The 24,181-nt window shown below is 35.8% G+C and overlaps 2 protein-coding genes across 13 annotated transcripts in view; one reads left to right on the forward strand and one right to left on the reverse strand.

Moving 5' to 3' along the window:
- Positions 1 to 2,272: 2,272 nt before the first annotated feature.
- The window catches only part of Hr3 (nuclear hormone receptor 3 ROR-beta), a 145,551-nt gene continuing 123,642 nt past the window's right edge, over positions 2,273 to 24,181 (reverse strand). For 7 of the 10 annotated variants that reach the window (XM_074108707.1, XM_074108701.1, XM_074108703.1 and 4 more), the window contains 10 exons: positions 21,730 to 21,843; positions 14,615 to 14,783; positions 13,197 to 13,387; positions 12,094 to 12,612; positions 8,926 to 9,040; positions 7,925 to 8,079; positions 7,366 to 7,474; positions 5,708 to 5,826; positions 5,295 to 5,445; positions 2,273 to 4,111 (listed from right to left, as the gene is read on the reverse strand). In XM_074108707.1, coding sequence (XP_073964808.1) covers positions 3,988 to 4,111; positions 5,295 to 5,445; positions 5,708 to 5,826; positions 7,366 to 7,474; positions 7,925 to 8,079; positions 8,926 to 9,040; positions 12,094 to 12,612; positions 13,197 to 13,387; positions 14,615 to 14,783; positions 21,730 to 21,843 — 1,766 coding nt within the window. In that variant the 3' untranslated portion in view covers positions 2,273 to 3,987. The remainder of the gene's footprint in view (positions 4,112 to 5,294; positions 5,446 to 5,707; positions 5,827 to 7,365; positions 7,475 to 7,924; positions 8,080 to 8,925; positions 9,041 to 12,093; positions 12,613 to 13,196; positions 13,388 to 14,614; positions 14,784 to 21,729; positions 21,844 to 24,181) is intronic. The other 3 variants (XM_074108708.1, XM_074108710.1, XM_074108709.1) reach the window with 1 other exon arrangement.
- Positions 9,047 to 12,087, forward strand: LOC141443419 (uncharacterized). 3 transcript variants are annotated; one of them, XM_074108712.1, is made up of 3 exons: positions 9,047 to 10,131; positions 10,844 to 11,415; positions 11,881 to 12,087. In XM_074108712.1, the coding sequence occupies exons 1-3, from the start codon at positions 10,074 to 10,076 to the stop codon at positions 11,944 to 11,946; spliced, it is 696 nt and encodes a 231-aa protein (XP_073964813.1). In that variant the 5' UTR covers positions 9,047 to 10,073; the 3' UTR covers positions 11,947 to 12,087. The 3 variants fall into 3 exon arrangements, with proteins under 3 accessions (XP_073964813.1, XP_073964812.1, XP_073964814.1); XM_074108711.1 differs by having other exon boundaries at positions 10,844 to 11,410; XM_074108713.1 differs by having other exon boundaries at positions 10,844 to 11,405; positions 11,881 to 11,969.

Genomic DNA, 24,181 nt, shown 5'->3' on the forward strand with positions numbered 1-24,181 from the left:
AAAAAAGTTCAACTTCATTTATCGATGTCTTTAAGAAGCAGTCATTTGTGTATTTTATAGCTAAGGGAAGGAGGTTTCTAAAATAAAACTCTTTCCTTGCAAGTGATTCGAGAATAATAAAAACAATTTAACATTTATTTACTATTGGTTCTCAAACTCCATTTTCGTCTACTTTAAGGTACAATTGTTTTGTATTGAGTTATAAATCAACAAAGCCTCAGTTGAAATTAACCGAAAACTGGCCGTTTGATAGTTTGTGAAAAAAATCGCAAGAAAAATTTTTCAGTCTGTTTTCGGCCAATTAAAACATGCAAAATATGTTTTTTTTTTATAAATTCTGATTTTTACATACATATAAGTTTATATTTGTTTCTCTTTTAATATGATCAGGTAATGTGTAAAAATACTTAATACCCCGTCAACAAATCAATATTTTGATAATATAAATAATCTTATAGAAAACAAGGTACAAAAAGTTTTTTTTTTTTCATGACCGCGATACCCGTCGAAAGTATCTTTAAGTATAAAATAGAAAATCTTTTTTAAAAATAATTGAACGACACCAAAATAAAAAAAATACGTTACAAACACACGCTCAATCATTAATCGGATATTCTTTACATTCTTGCATTTTGCAAACTAACGCTATCCATTGTGTCCAAATCTATAATATAGTTTTAGTGAAAATTTTGCAAAACATAGTACAAAAGTTTTAGAAATACCTACTAAAATCTACCAGCAATTAAAACGTTTACCCTATAGCTATCACTATCGCACTAGAATCCCTCCTGTATGTGCGAAAGAGACGACACGCGTCTCACTTCACGTTTCACCAATCGCGACTAACATCAAAATAAAATGTCAAGAATGGACACACATTTAAACGGGACGTTTTTGTAAAATTTAATTCGGATTTTAGAAAATAACACAGAAACATATTGGGCAAACAAGTGGTTTCTTAGTTTTTTGTCGTCATACAATTCCAGTTTCGTCCAAACACTATTTATAAAACTAATATAATATTGCAATTTATTTAATTATCAATAACCAAATAATTATTAGTTACTCTCTAAAAATTACCATTCAATTAATATACCCGCGCTACACCAATTTAATAAAGCCGATTGTATAAAAGATATGATATACCACACTTTTAATAATCATAACCCATCAATTTGAACTTAACTTTTTTTGTAGTTGTGATATTAATACAAATTTATCACAAAATCGCAGTTTGCTTTGAATTATAAAAAAAACTAGCGTGTTACCCACGATTCCGTCCGCGTAGAATTCGTTTACTATTCGGAACTATGTGATTTACCGGGATAAAAACTATCCTATGTCCTTCCCCGTAGCTCAAACTATCTGTGTACCTAATTTCATTTAAATCGGTTCAGTGGTTTCGGCATGATGAAGTACCAAACAAACAAACCAACAAGAAAACAGACAGACTTACAAACTTTCGCATTTATAATATTAGTAGGATTGGCGTTTGTTACATTTCTAATTTCCCTTTACTAAATACAAATGAAATGAAAAACAATGAAAATTAGGCTAGATCCCATCATATTAACGAAAGCCACCGCTTGCTTTGATCCAAACCTTGTCAATCTGTGAAATCTGTGCCCAGCATTGGGCGTATCCTATATAGGCTGGTGATGATGATGATGAAGATGACCTGGTTTGGACGAAAGAGGACGCCAGTAAAAACGGAGTAAAGTTACATAAAAAAAAATATTTTTTTGGATATTTTTTTTGTTTATTATCAAACACCCTTATGTTGTTACGCTGATGGGAGCACTGATTTAGTGATTAGGCGAATGCGCTAGGTTCAGCCGAATTTTCAGTCTTAATGTTCTAAAAATGTTTATTTTTATCATTAATCGATTTTAAAATTAAATCTAACTCGCAAGCTAAAACAAGACACCAACTCACCTAAGTGCGCCTAGTATTATTTTGCCTAAATTAAACAAAGTGATGTGACATAAACGCCATTATATCAGTTAAATATGGAAATATATCTTATTGGTGGAAAGCTATAACAGTGACATTATTTATTGTTTGATGTACCATTATAATTGAAATAAAAAATATATATTCACTAATTATATATGTTTTATAAAATAAAACTTTTGAACCACCCGTATATTTTATTATTATATGATCTCACTATTTATTTATGATTAACCTTATATAATTTTAATCGCAGAAAAATGTGATAACAAGTCAAAAAAAATAACGGGAACGCAAATAAAAATAAAACAAAAGGAAATATAGACAATAACAGATTGCTTTATTTAACAAAAAATATATAATATATAGAAAGGAAAAACAATATATTTCACATGATTTTGCAAGATAACTCCTGTCCTTGTGGAACAATTGTTTTTTGTAATAGAATGTAAAATTAAAAATAACCCATCGAACCTTATATTATTTAACATAAAATACATAATATACGATTAATAGCTATTTACAAAATACGAGTTAAGATTTATACTTTTTTTTAACATTAATATAAACCAGTCTATAGTAAGGCTATTCGACAAAACTTAGCGTAAGTGTTAGAAAAGTTGATGATTATTTTAGTAAATCTAATTGATTTAGCAGGCAATTCCATAAAAAAACATACGTACAACGGTAAACACAAAATTTAAACAGTCTCAAATAATAAAAATATAAAATTTACGTATAGTCAAACAAAATGTACTGATGTGGGATTGTACTTATTATTATGCAAGAATTGTTGCTTTTTATTATTATTATGCAGTCAATTAAACTCAGACATGGCACCAAAGCGCAGGAAAGTGCAAAAAATGAGATCAAATTTATTCTACAAAAACAAATTGCCTGCTAATATACAAAATCAATTTTGTCCGTACAAATTGTCGTTTTTATTATTTATAGATGTTCGACTGAAATTTTGTTCAACGCACCGCGTAATAATACATTATAATTCAAACTTATTATTATTTAAATTACGTTATTATTTTTGAATTATTATAACGCCTTAACATACCATACTTTTGAGAAATTGGCCAGAAATATTAACAAATTAAATTATCTTTTAGTGCGTGACGACTTGTTTCTAAAGTTCAGATATGACTTTCATCATATTATCTGAGGGAAAGTCTTTTTATCATATCTCTTTATACATATCAATCAGTCAGTATTTGCTTATATTTCTGGCCATTTCTTTTTAGGTACTTTAGGTACAAATAACGTCTCCATAAGCGAACGTAAAACTTATAAAAAATGGGCAGTATCGTGTATTCCTATTTTACAAAATAACTGACATCTACATCGAAGACAAAAACATCAATAATAATAATCATTTGAAATAAATAACAAGTTACAATTCTCTTCAAAAAAACTGTTAAAATAATTAAAAAATCCTATTCAATAAGGGTTCCATTAAAAAAATGTTGTGTGATCTACTCTCGCTACACCGTTATAACTCCTTTATTTATTTCTTAATAAAAACTCTATTTCTATTATTATATTTTATAATAATAATTATTATTTTTTCATCCAAGTTAGATACACTTTACGATAATTATATTACGATACGGCTTCATACAAAATACACAATAAAACATATAATGGAATGTGTTATTATGTACTTTTATACAGGGCCACGAAACCAGAGTTCGTATCTACATAATCATTTGCTATGTGTTACAGAAACATAACAAAAAAAATACAAGTCCGGTTGATTCCAAAACTGAAGATACCTGCACGTCCCTACATTAAATTTTCAAATTAAATAAACATTTAAATATTAATATTGTACGTACGTACCTATACGTAAATATCATTATAACAGTCTCAAAGTACATACATACAATTATAAATAGGTTAACAAATCACGTGTAGGTATCATCAGAGAAGACAAGATATAGCTGTCGCCTTAAGTCTTGACAAAGCAATATTCACTGCGGGTAAAGCCGAGCCACGATCTGTTTAAAAAAAAGTCCTTAGTTTTTTTTATACATGGTAGTCTAGCACACTATCTAGAGAGAAAAGCTCCTTGTATAGCGCTGGGAATATGTGAAGGGGGTGAGCTGCCTTGAAGCGGCAGAGGGCCTCCAGATGCATGAGAGACAGTTCTCTGTAAAACAAAGATAAGTTATTTAAAAACCAGTCATGTGCAAGTCGGACTCGCGCACGAAGAGTTCCGTACCATTATCTATACAACATTAGACATGAGCAAAAAAAAACAGTTTGTTGTAAGCCCCCTTTAATATTTATTATATTTTAATTTAATTATTTATTTTTAAATTGATTACACAAGTGAATATTCTGTGGATATTTTTAGCGTCTAACTGTTGCCGTTATCGATATCGAGCAAAAAACGGCAAAAACATCACGTTTACTGTATGGAAGCCCCCTTAAATATTTATTTTATTCTGTTTTTAGTATTTATTGTTATAACGGCCACAGTAATACATCATCTGTGAAATTTCAAGTGCCTAGCTATTACGGCTCAAGAGATAGAGCCCTGTGACAAGACGAACGGACAGACAGACAAACAGCGGAGTTTCAGTAATAGGGTTCCGTTGGCACCCGTTGGGTACGGAACCCTAAAAAAAATAAAGCCAAGTCCATATGCTTGTGTCATAACCGAACCTCATAAGTCCTCGCGTACTTTATAAAGAACAAATTAATACTAATAATAACGGCCGAGTGTACTTTATGAAGTACTTACATATTGTTCATTTAATAGGGAATTTTAAGAATGTTAAAATAATTTGAAAAATAATAAAGCTGCTGACCAACGTCTAGGTCTTAATCTACATCTTCGGTCTACATCTGTTAAAGAAAGTTAGGATTCTAATCTAGGAAGCTAATCTTATCCAGCTAGAGTGAAACGTCTGTGTGCTTGTTAATTATTCTAGTGTGCAATCACTATTTGAAGTATGGAACAGTTTTCTAATTTATCAAGGGGAGGACACCATTTTATTTTATTTCAAAGAACGAGAACCTTTAAAATGTTTGGTTGTGAAATAAATACTAGTGGTTTCAACTTTACAATAGGATTGGTTTCAAGTTTACAATACGAGTGGTTTCAACCTTATAATAGGATTGGTTCCAAGTTTACAATACGAGTAGTTTCAACTTTATAACAGGATTGGTTTCAAGTTTACAATACGAGTGGTTTCAACTTTATAATAAGATTTGTTTCAATTTTACAATAGGAGTGGTTTCAACTTTATAATACGAGTCGATTCAAATCTACAATGCGAGTGGTTTGGGATAATACAAGTGATTTCAACTTTGGTCAAAAATCTCACCTAAATGTGGGTAGCTTGGCTAGCAACGTGTCTAGCACTGTGACGTCACCCTTGATGGGAGCGTGGTTGGTCTCGATCTCATGTCTCATGGCTGTCATGGACATGTTGAAGAGGCACTGGATCTCATGGTTGCCGCGGACCCCGTGGCGTTCTGAAATGCACATCAAATTCATCAAATAAATAAAATAAAATATCGAGTACAAAAAAAATACTACATTAGGAAAAATACGTTAAATCTCTTAAAGCCGAAGTCGTGGTGACCTAGTAGTTTGACCTAACGCCTCTCAAGCAGAGGATCGCAGGTTCAAACCCAGCTCGCAACTCTGAGTTTTTCGAGATGCGAAATTATGTACATTTGAAATTTACCACGAGCTTCTACGTCTACAGAATCACTGTATGAATAAATCAATTACCTGGCCACAGTAGCACGAGACTCTGATAAAGAGCCAGTTCAGTCTCAGTTAGTTTCAGCCGCGCAATCGTCTTCGCAGCATCGAAGATACCCACAATCAGGGCCATATCACGCGGATCACTGCAAAAAAAATATAAACAACCATAAATAAAACCCGCCAAGTGCGAGTCGGACTCGCGCACGAAGGGTTCCGTACCATTATCTATACAATATTAGACATTAGCAAAAAAACGGCAAAAAAAACAAGTTTGTTGTATGGGTGCCCCCTTAAATATTTATTTTATTCTGTTTTTAGTATTTGTTGATATAGCGGCAACAGTAATACATAATCTGTGAAAATTTCAAGTGCCTAGCTATTACGACTCAAAAGATAGAGCCCTGTGACAGACGGACTGACAGACAGACAGATAGTAGAGTCTCTGTAACAAGGTTTCGTTGACACCCTTCCCAAGTGAATATTCTGTGAATATTTTTAGCGTCTAACTGTTGCCGTTATCAATATCGAGCAAAAAACGGCAAAAAAATCACGTTTGTTGTATGGAAGCCCCCCTTAAATATTTATTTTATTCTGTTTTTAGTATTTATTGTTATAGCGGCCACAGTAATACATAATCTGTGAAAATTTCAAGTGCCTAGCTATTACGACTCAAAAGATAGAGCCATGTGACAGACGAACTGACAGACAAACAGACAGCGGAGTCTCAGTAACAGGGTTTCGTTGACATCCTTTGGGTACGGAACCCTAAAAAGCAGCCGTCCAAGTGTTCCAAAGTGTTGCATCAGCCGCCGAGTCGCGTTAATCCGGAAAGGGATACCAATTAGCCCGAAACATGCCGAGCTAAGCTCGATTTAAGACGTGAGTTGTCCGGTTTTATTTAATTAAATGTGAGTGAGTCACACGGTAGTTTCATGTTCAAAACCACAAAAAAGTTCTGATTGGTTATTTGGAGTCTTTTGTATTTTTCAACTCCAAATTTGTTACTTACAAACGTATTTTCGACAAAAAAGTTCAACAAATTATCTTGTCTTCAAAAGCTGTAGAAGTCTAGTGGTTTGAGCTACTAAGGCCTCATGAAATCCTACGTTTCAAATTAACAAATATTGTACATATTTACGAAACAGTAACAGTACAATGTTGTGTGTGAAGCCCATTAAAATAACTATAGCTCAAACCATTTCATTCTGATAATGATAAGACTATGCAAAACAGCAGGCGGGGCTGGCATTTATGACCATCAAATTTCATTTATAATGATGATAAAAGGATCGTCATCGAAATTATTGATTATTATTGAGTTTGCTTAATGATATCACTTTAGTGAAGGCAAATGTAGTACTCATCATTAGATTCAAATATTTTACATCTTATACGTTTTTTTAAGTACTGTTGCTTTATACCTACTTCAAATTGCAAGATAGTAAATAATTCAGCACTTGAAATTCAACAAGAAATACCAACCAAACCCCAAACCCAAATTTGAAAAAAAACAACAAATTTCAATAGATTTGAGGATATTTAAGATTTCGTACATCAGTTACTGTTTTGGTTGTTGTTGTTGTTCTGGTCAATCAAAATTTCCAAGCCCTCTTTTCTAGTACAAACTATCTCTGTCTTGACTACAGTGAAGAACAAGGACAGCGCGCATGATTTATACTTACCGCGCATGTACACAGTCTCTTATAGGCAACACCACATCTCCGTACAGCACTGTCTCTCTGTTCACGTCGATCAATCTTGAGAGACGCACGATTGCCAACTCGAACGAACCTGTAAGAAAATAAGACATTAGCATTTTATTTTAAAAGTTAATGTTAGAGATCAGCTAAACGCCTAGTGTACAATAAGCCATATGTCCAAAATACTCAGGATGTACACTGGGCTTTTAGCTCAAAATTCTTATGGCTCAAGTCAATAAAACAAGGTGATTTTAAAATCGTTGGGTATGGGTAGGACAAGGTTCCTCGCTTGTTGAGAATTCTTAGGCTGTAGTGTCTACGCGTGCCCAGCGGGATTGGGAACTCTACCTACTCCAATACTTTCTTCATTAAGCTCGTGAGAAATTTCAAGTTTAATTTCATACATGAATTTTGACACACTCAGAGGAACCCAAGAGCACCTGTTTGAGAGTCGGTACTCTCAAGATAATGCTTAATGGTTTAGCCTAGTGGCTACCACGGCATTTAATTGAAGATAAATAATAAACTGAAGGTTAATTACCGGACTTCAGTAGTAGAATCTGGTCATCTTGCGTCAATTTCATGAAGCCAGGCATCAGCTTGGCGAACTCGATGATACTTTGGATCATAGTTGTTAATTTATCAGCACAATCCAGCCACATCGCCTCATACGTCATTGAACTGTAGAATAATTGTCTGCAAAAAAAGTAATGTAGTAATTGTATTTAAATGAAAAGTAATTATCAGGTGGTAGCTGGTAATTATCCATTTTTATGGGGTAAATTGCGGAAATGAAAGAAAATGATCGAAATTCGAAATTGTAATTTAAATAGTAGATAATTTAAACCAATTTAGATATAACTGCAAAACGTGATTGTTCAGTTTGATTTTATTACTTTTAACTAAACTATATAATTCATATAATCGTCATTGGTACAAAAAAACCATAAATAAATAAATAACTTCATCATTATTTATAAATCAAAAACTTTAGTTTAATATTACGAAGCAAGTCCTCTTGTGCCCATAAATGGTGAAGTCATCAAAAGAAGTGGTGAGTACGATGTAATGGTGATTGTGAGAATGCAAAACCAGGTCCAAGCTCTTCAATCTACCAAATACAATGTATATGATATTTATATAAAAGTAATTAAAATTAGTACGAAGTAATTATTAATCATCGTATATGATATGTTACATAATTATAAATTAAAATTATGTAAATTTATTAAAAGTAAACTAATGATATGGTAATGTTAATCATTATACAATTAATTATGTGTTTATTAAAACTATGTATGGATGCACAAATTATTACAGTATTATGTTTGGTTGTAAATAGTCTGACAAATAAAAACAAATCCAATTTTGATTTCGTTTTTTTTTTCATATGCCAATAATATTGTATGATGATATTAGTTACGTAGCATATCCATAATTTACGCTGTCTTGTGTGTCAGTCTGTATGTGTTAAAATTCCATGGTCCACTCAGCATTGGGTGGATAGTGGTTTTAAAAGACGAAGAAGACTCTTTGACTTACTTAGCAACATCGACAGGTTTTCTCAGCATTTCGTGGATGTACTCCAGTTTGGGGATGGTGTTCGCGTGAGCTTCAGCAAGACTCTTCACTAGTACCTTACTGATGTCACCTTCGGCTGCAACAGATATGGTTCAGGTCAATTATGATACAAAAATATGGTAGGTACTTGTAAAAAATAGTACATGTAAAAATGGTACATGTATATGTAGAATATACTCTAAAATATAAAATAAAGTACAGGTTAAATAAACAATAAAAAAAATATACTGAGATGACAAAACATGCTAAAAAATAAAAGATAGGTAATTCGATCCATAAAGACGCACTAAACCACGACAAATAATATTTTAACCCCCGACGCAAAAAAGAGGGATGTTATAAGTTTGACCGCTATGTGTGTCTGTCTGTGGCACCGTAGCTCTTAAACGGGTGGACCGATTTGAATGCCTTTTTTTATTTTGAAATCAGGTTTTTAGCGATGGTTCTTAGACATGTTGCATCAAAACAAAATCGTTTCAGCCGTTTTTGAGATATTTAACTTTGAAGTGACAAAGTCGGGGGCTTTCCAACTTTTGGTTGGTTAGGTTATTACTCAGTTTCAATACTTTTCTATACGTTTGTGTAGTACAGTCACCAGCATTAATATCTGCCACAGCGGAGCGTGCAAAAATTTCTGACACGTCCTTCCGGCCCTATAAATAGAGTCGTATCAGATATTTATGCACGCTTGTTGTGTCAGATATTGGTGCTGGTGACTGTACATTTACTAAGAATAATTATATCCTGCACTGTACAAGAATATGATAGAAATAACTATAAAAAAGATTTTCCGAAAAAATCTTGTAATTGTTTCTAATATTTTCTATTTTTATTTTAGTATAATATTTTATATTAATTTCATAAATAGGTACTCTTCATTTATGGTGGGAAAAACTAAGTAAGTAGAATCCATTGCATTTATCTAGCTTAACAAAACTCAATGCAGTATTACCTCAATTAACGGATCTCTGGCTAAAGAGAACGACAACTCAACATAGACAGTCACATTGACATGTCGCCACGACATGTCAAAATGTGGTCGAAAAAGATAAACTATGTTGCGGTTAAAATTCTAGAAGATATATCAACTTTTCCGTAGAGGGAAAGTTATGGCTTGCGAGCCGCTCTCAGTCCTAATTCTAAGCACCTGTCTGATAGCGTTTTGGCGTAAGTCTTTCATACAATCATTGATTGACAACGGGTAGCCTAAACACTATACTACTACTTATCCCCTGCCTTTGTGGAAGGACTTAGGGCCTACGCTAGCTGGCGCGGGCGCAGATACAATCATATGCAGCGCTGCTCATACTATTGTTCAACAGGCGGCCACCTGCTCAGTGCAAGCCGTGCCACCTAGCGTCGGCCCTTAGGATACAAGATCTGTTCACTCACGAAGGCGCGCCCTTCCACAGCTAATTATAAATGTGCACGAGTAAACCTCGTACATACACGTTGTCTTAGTCTCAGTGTGCGTGACTGACGGTACGCTTGCGACTGAGGACTCGTTCGAGCTACGCACACATCGACTTGTCGTACGGATACGTTTAAAACTACAATTATAAAATGTGGAGTGACGCGCCTTCGTGAGTGAACAGATCTGTACCAGTAAGAGGGTGGGTTTCCACTTGTACCATTTTTTTGGCGAGTTGAGTCGCGTTGAAGGCCATATACACTAGCTTGCTTTTGTTTACTAGTTATTATTTTAAAATATAATTTGATTGAGGCGTGCAATCGGAACAAATTCATTACGGACAACTGGGAAGGGAGAGCCTAGACAGTGCCGAACTCTCACCGGCTAAAAACCGGCTGCACGTCCTCAATCACCTCCACCTGGCAACAACTCGTAACTTTTTGGCCAAATAGATATTCCTTTTTCCAGCCTGTGTTCTACCGTTATGTTTCGCTGTACCAATCCTACCGTACCCCATGTACTTCGCGAAGAACGAAACACAAGAAGTCAGCGAATCAAACGAGAACAACGAAAATGTTAAAACAAATGGTGAGAAAAAAAAGAAACCTGAACCACCACCCGAAAAGGAGGTAAAAGAAGTTAAAGAGGTTAAAGAGAGGGATGAATCAGATGAACCGATCGGGCCTTCTAAAGGTACGCTAGTTCCGGAAAGAAGGAGAGGCAAAAAAAGGTTCGATGGTAGCGAGGAAGACCTTACCGATTGTTTAGAAGACGAATGCTGTACCACAGCAAATTGCAAGGACAAAAACGTGGGAAGGGACCTCCGAGATTACGACTTGGAGTGCGATCTATGTGGTAGACACAAAGCTAACTTATACTACGACAGTGACGATTACGGTGAAACTGATAGCGATCTCGACGACATTATCATACGGCCAAAGAAAAAGCCCAAGATGGTTAACAAAAAAACGAAGACGAACAAGATAACCAAGAAAGGCTCTGGTGATAGATGCTGCTGCAGCCACAAAAGGTTTGGTAGGGTATGTTTTTTACCATTGAAAAGTATTTATTGGCTTAGGATCGTAAAATACACTTTTCGGGTATGTGTATTCACTCATTCTTAAGTGCATTTGTCGAGAAATTCTTTTTTACGATACTAAAGCCTTATTAATTATTGTTGCCAGTAAATTGATTCTACATTGTAGAGCTTTGGTATTGGTTAAAAAGAGCCAAAGTTACTATTTTGGCCCCAACTTTGTTCGGGTAGGTGCAATTTTTTTTTTAAAAGTATCTAACAAAGGCATTTAACATTTTCAGCTACATTCCCCAAAAACTAGTATACTCGTATGTATCATAATATATAACATAGCATTTATGTAAATCCATCGCTTAGTTTAAAAGATAATAAATCAATAAATAAGATCTAACCGTACAGACGGCGGAAAGTGACTAAGTAAAAACATATCTACAACAACAGAAATACAAATATGTTTTCTTTCTTACAGACTATAAGAAAAGAAGACCAGGTATATTGCCTAACATCGAGAAATTTTGTGGAGGAAAAATGCTGAACTTAGCACAGCGTTGCCAGTCGTTATGCATACGTAAATAAATAAGAAATAAAACCACTACGCATTTTCTTTCAAAAAAAACGCTACTTAAATTGCAACCAAACGCAACCAAAAATAGCGTGTAGCTTGTAACCAACATCCACTCACAAGGTAGGTCTTCGTTACTGGAGCCACTGTGACTGGAGCCCTGGTGTCGTCTATTGCTCACTGCGTTAGGGTTCACCATTCCCATGCCACTCATGTTTAAATTCAGCGGATCTATCAACCGACCATGTCCGCTGCTGGATGTTAGATCATCCGGACTGAGCTCGTCACTAGTCAATGAAACAGAACTCTGGCCGCTGACTAAAACAGAATTCTGGATGTCCATAGGGCTGTGTTGTAGATTCGATGGACTATGTAAGAATGTCGTTGAGTCCACATAACTGGCGACCAGGTTGTCAACGCCCATGGATGTTTCTGGTTTTATTTCTTGTTTTATATTTATGACCCCGCTGGATATGGATGCTGGCGACTGGATCCTGTCTGGTTCGTATCTGTCGAAATCTTGCAGTCGTCGCGGGATCTCGTTTATAGTTGATTGTCGCATGGATGTAGTGGAAGTGGTGGCTGTGGACGTGGATGTTGATCCTGACGGTCGGACGACGGTTGTCCCTTTTTGTTCGTCTACATGTACAATTTTAGATGTTAGTGCTTTACATTGCTGTTTTTGTGAGCTTATTTGTGAGTTTCTAATATTTTTGTGGTAAATAAATGGTCTTCCATATTTTTTGTATTATTTTACTTAGTTTTCGTGCCAAAAAAGATCTTCTAAACTAAACTAAGTCTCGAGATTCTCACTTCTAAATAAAAATGAAAACGAGTCTTTATCGCGCAATATTCAGTTTGATTTACTTTAATGTATAGTTTACTCGCGTGACGACACTCACAGTCTAAAAATTAAGCTAAACACAGATACCTATAGCGCGATAACGTCTCATTTAACAAAATAACTATTATTTAAACATCTAAGTTGAATAAAAAATGAATAGAGATCATTTAACAAATTAATTCTGTCATCAGTTTACAAACATCTCTAATGCAATTCCTATTTACAAAAAACTATTCATCCCCGCATTTAGATTACAGTTACTCATTAATAAATTTCATTTCATTTCTTATCAATCAACCGGATGCCTCTGGTTTCCACATGGATGTTCCTGGTTGCATCCACCAAAAAAATCCAAATTTTGTATTAAATTGTGACTTACCGTGACCAATAAAATCTGCATCCAGGAAACCACCCTGCTTGGGTTCGTACGCTGTGGTGGAGTCCACATAGTCCGCTGGTACGTCGTATGGCTGCTGAGTCTGCGCCTGCGGCTGGATCATGGTCGAAGTCAATGATGGCGCTGTGTTGTTGTAACCATACGACGATATGGGCGATGCGTAGCCTGGGTAGCTGGAATTTGAAATAGGTCACGTCAAAAATAGAGTAAAGGATAGGAATTTTGGGACTGTAATTTTGTTGAACTGGATATTTTTGTAATCATACTTATTAAGTAATCATTTATTAGAGCCGGGTGGTGTCGGGTTAGAATATCACATCTCCATTTCTTCCGTGGATGTCGTAAGAACCGACTGAGAATATAGGTTAAGGTATACCGTAGGCGACAGGCTAGCAACCTGTCACTAATTGTACCGTTTTTGTCAAACTTAAAATCTAAAATTGCTAAAAGTGGCTCCGAAGCGGTAGCGGTTCGTGTGCTCTGCCTACCCCATTTGGAAATACAGGCGTGATGTTTGTGTGTGTATGTATGATAAGAGCCGTAATTTTCTACAAATCTACTCGTTTTTCAAATTCCAACACATTTTTAATCACTTTCAAGTGGTATTTTCGGGTTGCGTTGTTTCAAAAACGGTCTTTTAAATAGGTACTCAGTAAAAGCATAAAAATAAGTAAAGTATTACACTACTTAAAGAAAACCATAACTATAAACAACTCCATAATAAGGTAAGATAATAAATAATAGTACAAAGTATAATACGGACCACCGGCGTTCACACAACGATTAAAATAAATTCTGTGTTTCCATTGAATAGAGCGCCACCTGCTATCGATAACAAGAAACGCTTAGTACCGCTACTCGACGACAGATGACGCTATTTCCATTTACCGTTGAAAGCGTCAAAGGCTCTCTTTATGGTAAGACCGTTAGAATAATGATGCCTTCTAGCCGGCGACAGTGATTTCCAGTGTTATCTATTTTGTACCTTAACATTTAAAGAATATAGTACAAAGTCAAATGTAATTGATCGTACAGGAACGGCAAAGTAGCGGGTTTTACAGTAAAACTATGAGAAGATTGATGTTTGTCTGTTGGTATTTGAGGTTGCGACTTCTTTTACGTAACAACGGTTAGGATTGACAATTTGACTTCTGAAGTGTTAACAAAAGTTACAATACTTGCCCACAGATGGCATCAATATCAGTGATACTTAATTATAATTTATTTAGTTCTTCTTATATTATTCTTTTTTTAAGTTAAATTCTTACATCTTTATATCAATAAACCGGGGTTAAAATAGACAAAGCCATACACTTTGACACTTTTATTTAATTACGCTACCAGCTCACAGATGGCACTACAATCTCTATTTTTGCTATTCATCGCTAGATGGCACTAACCTGTTGTAATGTCCGTGGAATTGATCACTTGAGCTGGGCGTTTGCTGTTGAGCGTCGTATACAGAGTCAGGGGCGGCGTCTGTCTGGGCCCGCATTTGGGCCCTGTGAAACCGGACCTCGTCTTCCACCTTCTCACGCTGTTTCTTGGACATTCGGCCAAATTTGACGGCTGAAAAAAAAAGCCAAGGTCATTGAGTTGTTAGAAGAAAGCGTTCCAATTTTTAAAAACACGCCTCCCGTATTAACATCTTTTGAAAGTGGTACAATTTCCGTATTACTAGAAAACTGCGCCTTGAATGTAATTATCGACTTTCTGACAACATTATAAGCTGTAATTCAATCAATTCTACTCTATTCCTTTTAAATTCAATTCAATGTAGTTTCGAGTTATGTCATTTCTAAAATCAGTACGCAAGGCTTTTATATCTCTTATAAAATCATTAATAGTTTGGGTACTTTTAAAATTTCGTCCAGCAATTGGTTACTAACGCCATCTATCGGTTCTTTTGAGAGGCGAACTTAACGCACACAATTAGCGCGTATTACCCAATACCGCACACCACGATGTCTCTGTGTGCGCGCTACGAATGTGTGCGAGTTCTGATTGGTGCGTGAGTGTGTGTGCGTTCGGCCATTGGCATATTGCCTAGTATACCGATGAACTCTGTGACTGTAAATGCTGTGACGTATGTGTGTGACGACATGTACGGTATTTTGTATTGCTTGAACGCCATCTTGCTTTTTGAACGCTTGAAATGTACCTTCGTTACTAACCTAGGTGACTCTACGTTATTTGTTAGAATTATTAAACAAAATGTATCTACATACATATATAGTCAAAATCGAAAAAAAAACCGTGGTGGCCTAGCGGTTTGACAAGCAGAGGGTCGTGGGTTCAAACCCGGGCTCGCACTCAGATTTTTCGAAATTCTTGTGCGAAATCATATTTATTTACCACGAGCTTTACGGTGAAGGAAAAGATCGTGAGGAAACTTGAATGCGAAGTAATTTATTGATGTGTGTGAAGTTCCTAATCCGCACTGGGTCCGCGTGGGAATTACGGCTCAAGCCCTTGAAATTACTACTAAATCATATATTTTAAAATCCAAAACGTCACGAATATTTGAAACTGTTAGTTTTTGTACTACAATAGTGTTGTCCGAACACCTATCGACAATAATAAAAAAAACATAATTATTTTGAAAAATTGACACATTTTTATATACATATATGATAAATATTAACCAAACCTAATCCCAACTATTATAGCTACGTAGTCACGTAAGTATACATATTATTTACGACTAACCCAAGTTTTTTGTTATTTCCTTGTTCTTTGTCCTTCGGTGCGTTGAACTTCATTTGTAACGTGAACCCCTATTCCGTACAATTACTTAGCAAACAGAGCTCTTATTGTACCGAAGTATTTTGGTACATTAACCGACCTAGATAAAAAACAATGAGTTATGACGAAAATCTGAAGACAATACTTTTTTGTTTAACCTAACAAAGGCTATAGAAATGTTGTTTTTAAAACTAAATAAAATGTGCGCGTACGTAGAATTAAAATGGTAATTTATGCATATCTATGACTAGCTTAAAACAATGTATTTTTTTAAAGCTAGCAGACAAGAATAATTGAACATTATTGATTTTTATGTAAAAAATAAATAAATGCTCTTTTCCACAATTTCAATTCGACGACGGTAAGTTTTTGTATCAATATGTTTTAGGATAAAATATCTACATTATATTTATATTTAATTATCAGACTATGAAACTACTTGAGCTAAATACCTAATTTCACCTTCCCAATATAAAAACGTTTTTTTTTATTGTCTCAAAAAAGAGACTTAAGATATTTTTGTCGATATCGATAACCCTAAGTGTTAATGGGAAAGTAACAAATTAACTAAACTCTATTGACATAACACTACGTACCTACACCACTCCTCGATATAGTCGTGCGAATATTACATAAATGCGATAACAGTTGATAGTGTTACACATACATCGATAAACAACTCATACGTTACGCTTCGGCTATGAAATTGCACAATGAATAAGGATGTGCTTAAAAATATCGATTAGAAAAAAAATAGGATTTAAATTAACAAAATCCAAAGTTTGATTATGATTTAGTTTACTTAATAAGTAATTTAAAAAGATTTTTAACTAAATTATCCACAAACTTATATCCACTCCAAAAAATAGTTGAGGAATTTAAAATTGGAAAAATGACAATATTAAAAGGACATATTATTATAGTTTTACTAGATATTTTGAAACAAAGAAAAACCACACGAATAATAAACAAAATCACCTTAGAAGCACTTTCGTTTCAACGTCCAAATGATTTGTTTATTTTCATTAGAAACATCTTACAAGAGATTAATCGCCGTCCATTTTGATGTCAACGTTAAATAAAAGTTATAAAGAAGGAAAGACAGATTTATAGAGACACAACCACAGTCACCACGTTTGTAACTGTACATTTTGTTAAAATTAACATTTGACCTAAATTTGCTTTCTCACAACGTTAGGCAGCGATATTAATTTAAAAATTCTCATTTGCGCCTCTCGTTAAATATTTCTTGTATTTTTCAAAATAGATTCATTTTTAGAAATTAAAAAAAAACAGTAAAGTAGGTAATACATACATAATTATGGCAAACCTGCCCGCTAAACCAGACCTATACCTACGAATGTTTTTTATTATAAATTACAGTATATATTATAACTATAGATGTGTAGTTTGGACGAAAATGCAAGTACAGTCACCAACATCAATATCTGTCCCAAAAAATCGTACATAAATATGTCGTATCAGCTATTTTCGCACCCTCCGGTGAACAAAAGCACAGTCAGCAAAAAATCTCGAAAAAAAAAATACAATCAATTATTCATCGATGATATTTTTGCGTTAATAGCTGTCTAGCACATCACTATTCAGTTACGCAACTTCACACGCCCGAGCACCGCGCGTAATGCTGCATGCGCACGCGACGCCGTGTAGACTTGCTTTTTTTAACAACTTAACACAGTTACCGGCCAGTAACTGTTGTATGGCGTTTAGTATACCTACTGACTAGAAAAATAAAAAATAAAAGGCTCACTTTTCTTTTTAAATTTTAATCGTCGGTGTAGTTCATTGACAAACATCTTTGCCATGATCGTCATATCAGGGTAGGACGTCCACTGCTGGACATAAGTCACACCTATAGATCTCCAGTTGCTTCGGTTGGAAGTGGCTTGCATCCACCGTGAGCCTGCGGCTTTAGCCAGATCATCCGTTCATCTCGTTGGTGGACGTCCTACGCTGCGCTTGCCGATCCGCGGTCTCCGTTCGAGAACTTTTCTACCCCAACGTTTTTTTCTTAATTGTTGCGACCCCCAGCGATACTATCTAGCTAGAGGCTTTATGACCCCCTAGGGGGTCTCGACGCACAAAATTGAAAAAATCTATGTTAAAAGCTAATGTTATCTTAATCTCCGTGTTTTTAACCCCTAAAGCAAAAAGAGGGGTGTTATAATATATTGACGCTGTGTTTGTCCACATTGCTAAAAGTGGCTCCGAAGCGATAACGTTTCGTGTGCTCGGCCTACCCCATTTAGGAATACAGGCGTGATGTTTGAGTGTGTGTGTGTGTGTGTTTGTCCATCTGTGACATCATAAACGAAAGGATCGTTTTCAATGCGTTTTTTATCGTGATATGTTTCATAAGAATCGGTTTAGGATTTTTGAGGTATTGAATTTCGAAATGACACTGTCGAACGTTTTTCAACTTAAGTTGGTTAAGTTTAACAGGCAAATCATTTCAATCGAGACTTGGCCTTGGCACGTTCTTTATTTAACCTTTTTTTTCGGATTACAATACAATACCTAACCCAGGAAAATAAGTATATGGCTATTTTCCAAGGTAAGCAATAGGCGGCCTTATCGCTTCAGAGAGATCTCTTCCAAGCAACCTTTACAATAGACAGAAGGAAGGAATAAAACTCTTAAATGTTACTTTTTAAACCCCGAGCAAAAAGAGGGGTGTTATAAGTTTGACCGCTATGTGTGTCCGAGTGTCTGTCTGTGCCACCGTAGCTCCTAAACGGGTTGACCGATTTGAATGTGGATGTTTTAATTTGAAAGCAGGTTTTCTAGCGATGGTTCTTAGAACGTTTCATCAAAATCGGTTTAGTCGTTTTTGAGACATTGAACTTTGAAGTGACAGTCGGGGGTTTTCCAAATTTTTGTTTGGTTAGTTTATAAATATCCAATAGATATGAGCGCTACAAACGATATGTAAACAAATAAAACGTCCAATTTGACAAATGGGTTAACGGTATCCTTAAAATCGTGTTCAGCGAAACGCATATAAATAAGACACACTGACACATATACACACCAACTGACATAACTGGCGCCCAGCGGAGCGCGAAGCTACGGTATCGAATTTAGTATGAGAATAAAAAATAAATCGATAATTGTCCGACAACCTACAATTTAGAAATTTGAAAAAAAATACATTTTCATTTCAAAGTTCAATATCAACTCAGCTGAACCGACTTTAATGAAACATAACTAAGAAGTACCACAAAGGAAGTCGCTTTCACATAAAAGAAACCGCATCGAAATCGGTTTGTTCGTTTGAGAGCTACGATGCCACAGACAGACAGACAGACATAGGCGTCAAATTGATAACACCCCTCTTTTTAAGGGCTTTATACGAATTAATAATTATGTGAAACCAAAGTTTATCCGCGGCTTTGCATGAGTAAACTATTCGATCTGGTAAATTCCGGGATTTTACAAAATTTCCCTGGGAATTCCTAAATATATCGTGGTCTTCATTAAGGTTGTGTTAAGAACAGCTGTCCAAAACTTCAAGACTAAACCCAGTGGTTAAAATTTCAAGATTTTATCCCTACCCCGTGTGAACATCGGGATAAAAAGTATCCTATGTTTTAACCCAGGTTCTAAACTAACTTTTTGCCAAATTTCACCCAAATCCGTCCAGCCGTTTCAGGGTGAAGGACTAACAAACGTACTCACTCACAAGCTTTCGCATTTATAATATTAAGTAGAAAGTACGAGTAGGATAACGTTATGCCAATTTGAATTAGGAAAATTAAATTATGCTAATTAATATACTCTCCATTTACGCCCCAGACACGTCAGTGTAGTGTGGTGGTGATGGTTACGTGATTTGTGTGTATTGTAATGTGGAGGGGAGGAACTGCATGAACACACATTTGTTGCATAGACGTAGCTATCGTAGGTCGCGGGTGAGCAAAGTAATGATTTTAGTTAATTTTAGACCTAATTTACGCGTGCGAAGCCGGGGGTAAAGCATAGTAATTATTAAGAAAAAGTAAAGCTTTCCTGATACGCGACTGTTGAACCGTGGAAATCACATCGTAATTGATTAAGCAATGTGTAGTAAGGATAAGCTCGGTTAACGAGCGAGACGGAGAGTGTGGTGCAAGCGAGAGGTCCAAGTTATGAGCGACTGGCTCCTGCCCGCGACTATCTGCAGATTCGATTACCACTATCCTCTCGGGCACTGTAGCTTTCCGTCCTTTTTAGAATCTCAACTAGGTACTTATCTCCTCACCAAATTTCATGTACATAAAGAAAGAACGAAAGAAAAATTTATTGGTCATAAAAAATAAAAATAACCATTGGTATAAGCAAGAAGGTACGTGCTCAATTAATTATTAAGTGGCAAAAGGCTCCTGAGCCCTTACCTCAGCAGGCCTCGCTTCGCCGCGCTCATTTTCAGCATGAACCTCTACGATCTCGATAATAGTAGTATACTAGTATGTGGATCTATATCCATACCTACTAATTAATATACTCCGTGGTGGCCTTGTCGTTCGTAGTAAATCGTGGGTTCAAACCCGGGCTCGCAGCTCTGAGTTTTTGAAGCTTATATACTAGTATGTGGATCTATATCCATACCTACTAATTAATATACTCCGTGGTGGCCTTGTCGTTCGTAGTGAATCGTGGGTTCAAACCCGGGCTCGCAGCTCTGAGTTTTTGAAGCTTATGTGCGAAATTACATTTTGAAATTAGAAATACGCGATATGAAAATCGAACTTCATGTGATACTGAAGCTCAGAATAAAATGTAGCGGTGACCGTAACGCTCCCGCTAACTTTTATCGCTACCTCTTGTGACTAACGCGGTCATAATTCGCAACTGTATAAATACAACATTTCGTTATCACGGCTGATAAGCGTCTATTGACCCCAAGCCTGCTTCCTCATACCACACGTGGCTGGATGCTGGAATTGCTGGACGATAAGACGGACGATTTGCTGGATGACTTGCTGGACGGTCAAGAGGATTTTTAATTTTAAATGTGCTCTTTACCCGACTGCGAAGAAGGAGGGTTATGTGTTTGACTCGTATGTATGTACGTCTATTCCTATGTCCTCAACGGCTGGACCGATTTTGATAAATGATAAGTCATTGGATCTGTGTTGATGAAGCGAGTGACACTGGGTACACGATATTCTTGAAAGATCAAAACGGCGGATTTTGGCGCCAATTTGTGAGTTTAAATAATATATATTCAATCCTATCGAGTAGGGTATCAAATGAAAGCTAATAATGCCCGTTCCAAATATATATGGGTTATAGTTGATTTCATCTACCATTTTCACAGAAATGACAAAAAAGTGTGAAATAAAACAATAAATTAAAAAAAAACCTGACTGCCTTAAAAAAAAAGAAGAAAATAAGTCTAGTAGGCTAGAACTCTGCTAAGTAGCTAACTTAAAGTTCAACAGTCGGGACCCATTCAAATCGTGAACAGCTCAAAAATTCTTAGTACTTATGGTTATTATTGAAATTAAATGTTTTATAACTCGATATTACATTATTTATTACAGCAGATTTTCTGTCACTACATGTAAAAGTTGAAATACGCTCTTCAATATATGTTTACAATGTCCCCAGCATGATAGTCACTGAAGTCGTGCAAATTGCACCAAGCTGTTATTTTTCGGAATTCCCATTATGAATTTATTCAAATTCCGGAATTTCCATTATCTGCCAGATCTACGTACGCGTGCAAAGACGCGGGTTAAATCTAGTGTAGAGTCAAGGTACGTACCATCGCGACTCATTCCGAGCTTCAGGCACTTTTGCAGCCGGCAGTACTGGCAGCGGTTCCGGTTGACTCGGTCGACCACACACGCTTTGTTCCTCGGGCACTGGTAGTTCACCACTGAAAACAATAACTGTGTTAGTTTAAATTCTACCATGTGAAGAAAACTTAAAAAAAAATGTCAACCCTGTGTTTGGCAAGCTTTAAACGGTGTAAGTATTTGGCAACCCTAAAACACTGTTACTTTTTTGGCAACCCTAAAAAGCTGTAAGTGTTTTGGCATTAAATAGACTTGACTAAAAGACGCAGTTTGCAGGCCACAAAATTTTAAAAAAAAAGGTTTTTAGCAACTTTGAACACTGAACTCTTACTTCTACGAATACGAATTTAATAGTGATTTTACTAATCTGGGAATATTCGTACGAACAACCGAGTATGATCAATGTAAACCAAAAAATTTGTAATGTAGATAATAGTAGATTATACAACAATGCATAAGAGTTATACACCGCTTTTAACTTCGATTGCAAGGAAATTAAACAGCAACAGCAACTAAATTTACTTTATTTGCATTGTTGCGTGTTTAGTAAAAAAAAAATACAAACAATTGAACATAGAACCACCTCCTTTTTTGAAGTCGGTTAAAAATAGTAAAAAATTACAACTCTAGTTTGACTTACGCCCGCTCTAGCAGAGGATCCTGGGTTCTAACCAGAGTTTTCGTATCTCATTTAAAACCTAATGGCTTTTCGGTAAGGAAAACATCGTGGGAAAGGCTTACACTTGGTGCTCATTTGATGATCATTTCCCATCAGATGACCCACGTGCTCGTTTTCCTCCCTCTCATAATTAAAAAAGTCGCACATAAAATGCAATTTTATTGGTGTCTACTAAGTCCCCGATGTTAGGGTCGAATTTAGAAGTCTAGCAGTCTTGAAAACAAAGGAGTGGAGGCTCCAACAAACAGTTGGTAAACCTCCAACTTTGTCACTACAAAGTTCAATATCTCAAAAACGCCTAACCGATTTTGATAAAATATGCTTTCAAATAAAAAAAAACGTATTCAAATTAAGAGCTACGGTGCCACAGATAGACACACATAGCGGTCAAACTTATAACACCTCTATCGAAAATACAAACTGAGACATGGATGCACAGAAAAACCAGGAAAAGAGACCAGCACTGGGAATCGAACCCAGGTCTTCAGTAATCCGTGCTGCGTGCTATATATAACCCCCACACCACTGCTGGACAGGAATCCAGACACGAATTTTTCCTATGCATACATATCTCAGGTTGCTTAATTCTACTATGCTACTTAAGCAGCAGCACTAGCGACACAAAAGTAACAAATTTGGAGTTGAAATAAAAAATAGAAAAAGACTCCAAAAAAACCAATCATAAATTATAACACCCCTCTTTTTGCGTCGGGGGTTAAAAAGAGAAAGATTACAGACCCCTCTAAAATTTGAATAAAGGGGCCTCTTGGAGGCCTCGGGACTGTAGACACCGATGCCCTACCCAACATCCGGCCCTGGCTGAATGTCACGAAGGGATCCTGGGGTTTCGCCGAATATATTTTTCCCAAAAGTTGAATATCCCAACTGTTTCATATGAACGAACAGCTTTTGTTCTGAAACTTAACTATTCAAGATATTAAGATTGGTTTTTGGAATCTTTTTGTATTTTTTATTTCAACTCCAAATTTTTGTTTCTTTTACGGTCATCCCATAAAACCCATATCGTAAATACAAACTGAAATATAGATGCACAGAAAAACCAGAAAAATAAGACCATCCCTGGGAATCGAACCCAGGTCCTCGGCATTCCGTGCCGCGTGCTATACCGCTACACCACTGCTGGACAACGGTCACTGTCGCTGCTTAAGTGACTAAATAAGAAACAAACAGGCTGAGATATGTGGTGCATAGGAGAAATTCGAGTCTGTACCGTTGTCCAGCGGTGGTGTAGCTATATAGCACGCGGCACGGAATGCCGAGGACCTGGGTTCGATCCGTAGCGCTGGTCTTATTTTTCTGGTTTTATTGTGCATCTACATTTCAGTTTGTATTTACGGTATTCAAGATATATTTCAGGCCTATCCTGTAGAACTCAAGGTAAGGTTAGGTTAGTTTAATAAAAAAAATCGCCCAATTGAATCAGTTTAGAAATAAATCATTTGTGGAAAATATTTTTGGCGAAAATAAAAAAACAGGTGACAAAATATATGAGCTAAAGTTAACCCTGTTTGTAAGTATGTAGCTTAGAACTGATACGTGCATAGACTGAGGTGACTTACTACAACCTTACTTTAATTGTTCATTTATGAGTCATGTTCATTACATTAGGTGACATATTATTAAACAGTAGGTACACGACACCCTGTTAGGGTATAAAAATGATAATCCTTAAACTATTTTACTTCAATAATTCATTGTATTAGAGTTTGGATTAGAGG

This window comes from Choristoneura fumiferana, chromosome 27 (assembly GCF_025370935.1).
Source record: "Choristoneura fumiferana chromosome 27, NRCan_CFum_1, whole genome shotgun sequence".
Taxonomy (NCBI): domain Eukaryota; kingdom Metazoa; phylum Arthropoda; class Insecta; order Lepidoptera; family Tortricidae; genus Choristoneura; species Choristoneura fumiferana.

What these genes read in the sequence shown, in the direction of transcription:
- LOC141443419 (XM_074108711.1), top strand. Translation starts at nt 10,074, where the DNA reads ATGGCTTGCGAGCCGCTCTCAGTCCTAATTCTAAGCACCTGTCTGATA. An exon ending in CTGTCTGATAGCGTTTTGGC is followed by an intron (nt 10,132 to 10,843) that starts GTAAGTCTTTCA and finishes TCCTTTTTCCAG; the next exon opens with CCTGTGTTCTACCGTTATGT. An exon ending in CTGCAGCCACAAAAGGTTTG is followed by an intron (nt 11,411 to 11,880) that starts GTAGGGTATGTT and finishes TCTTTCTTACAG; the next exon opens with ACTATAAGAAAAGAAGACCA.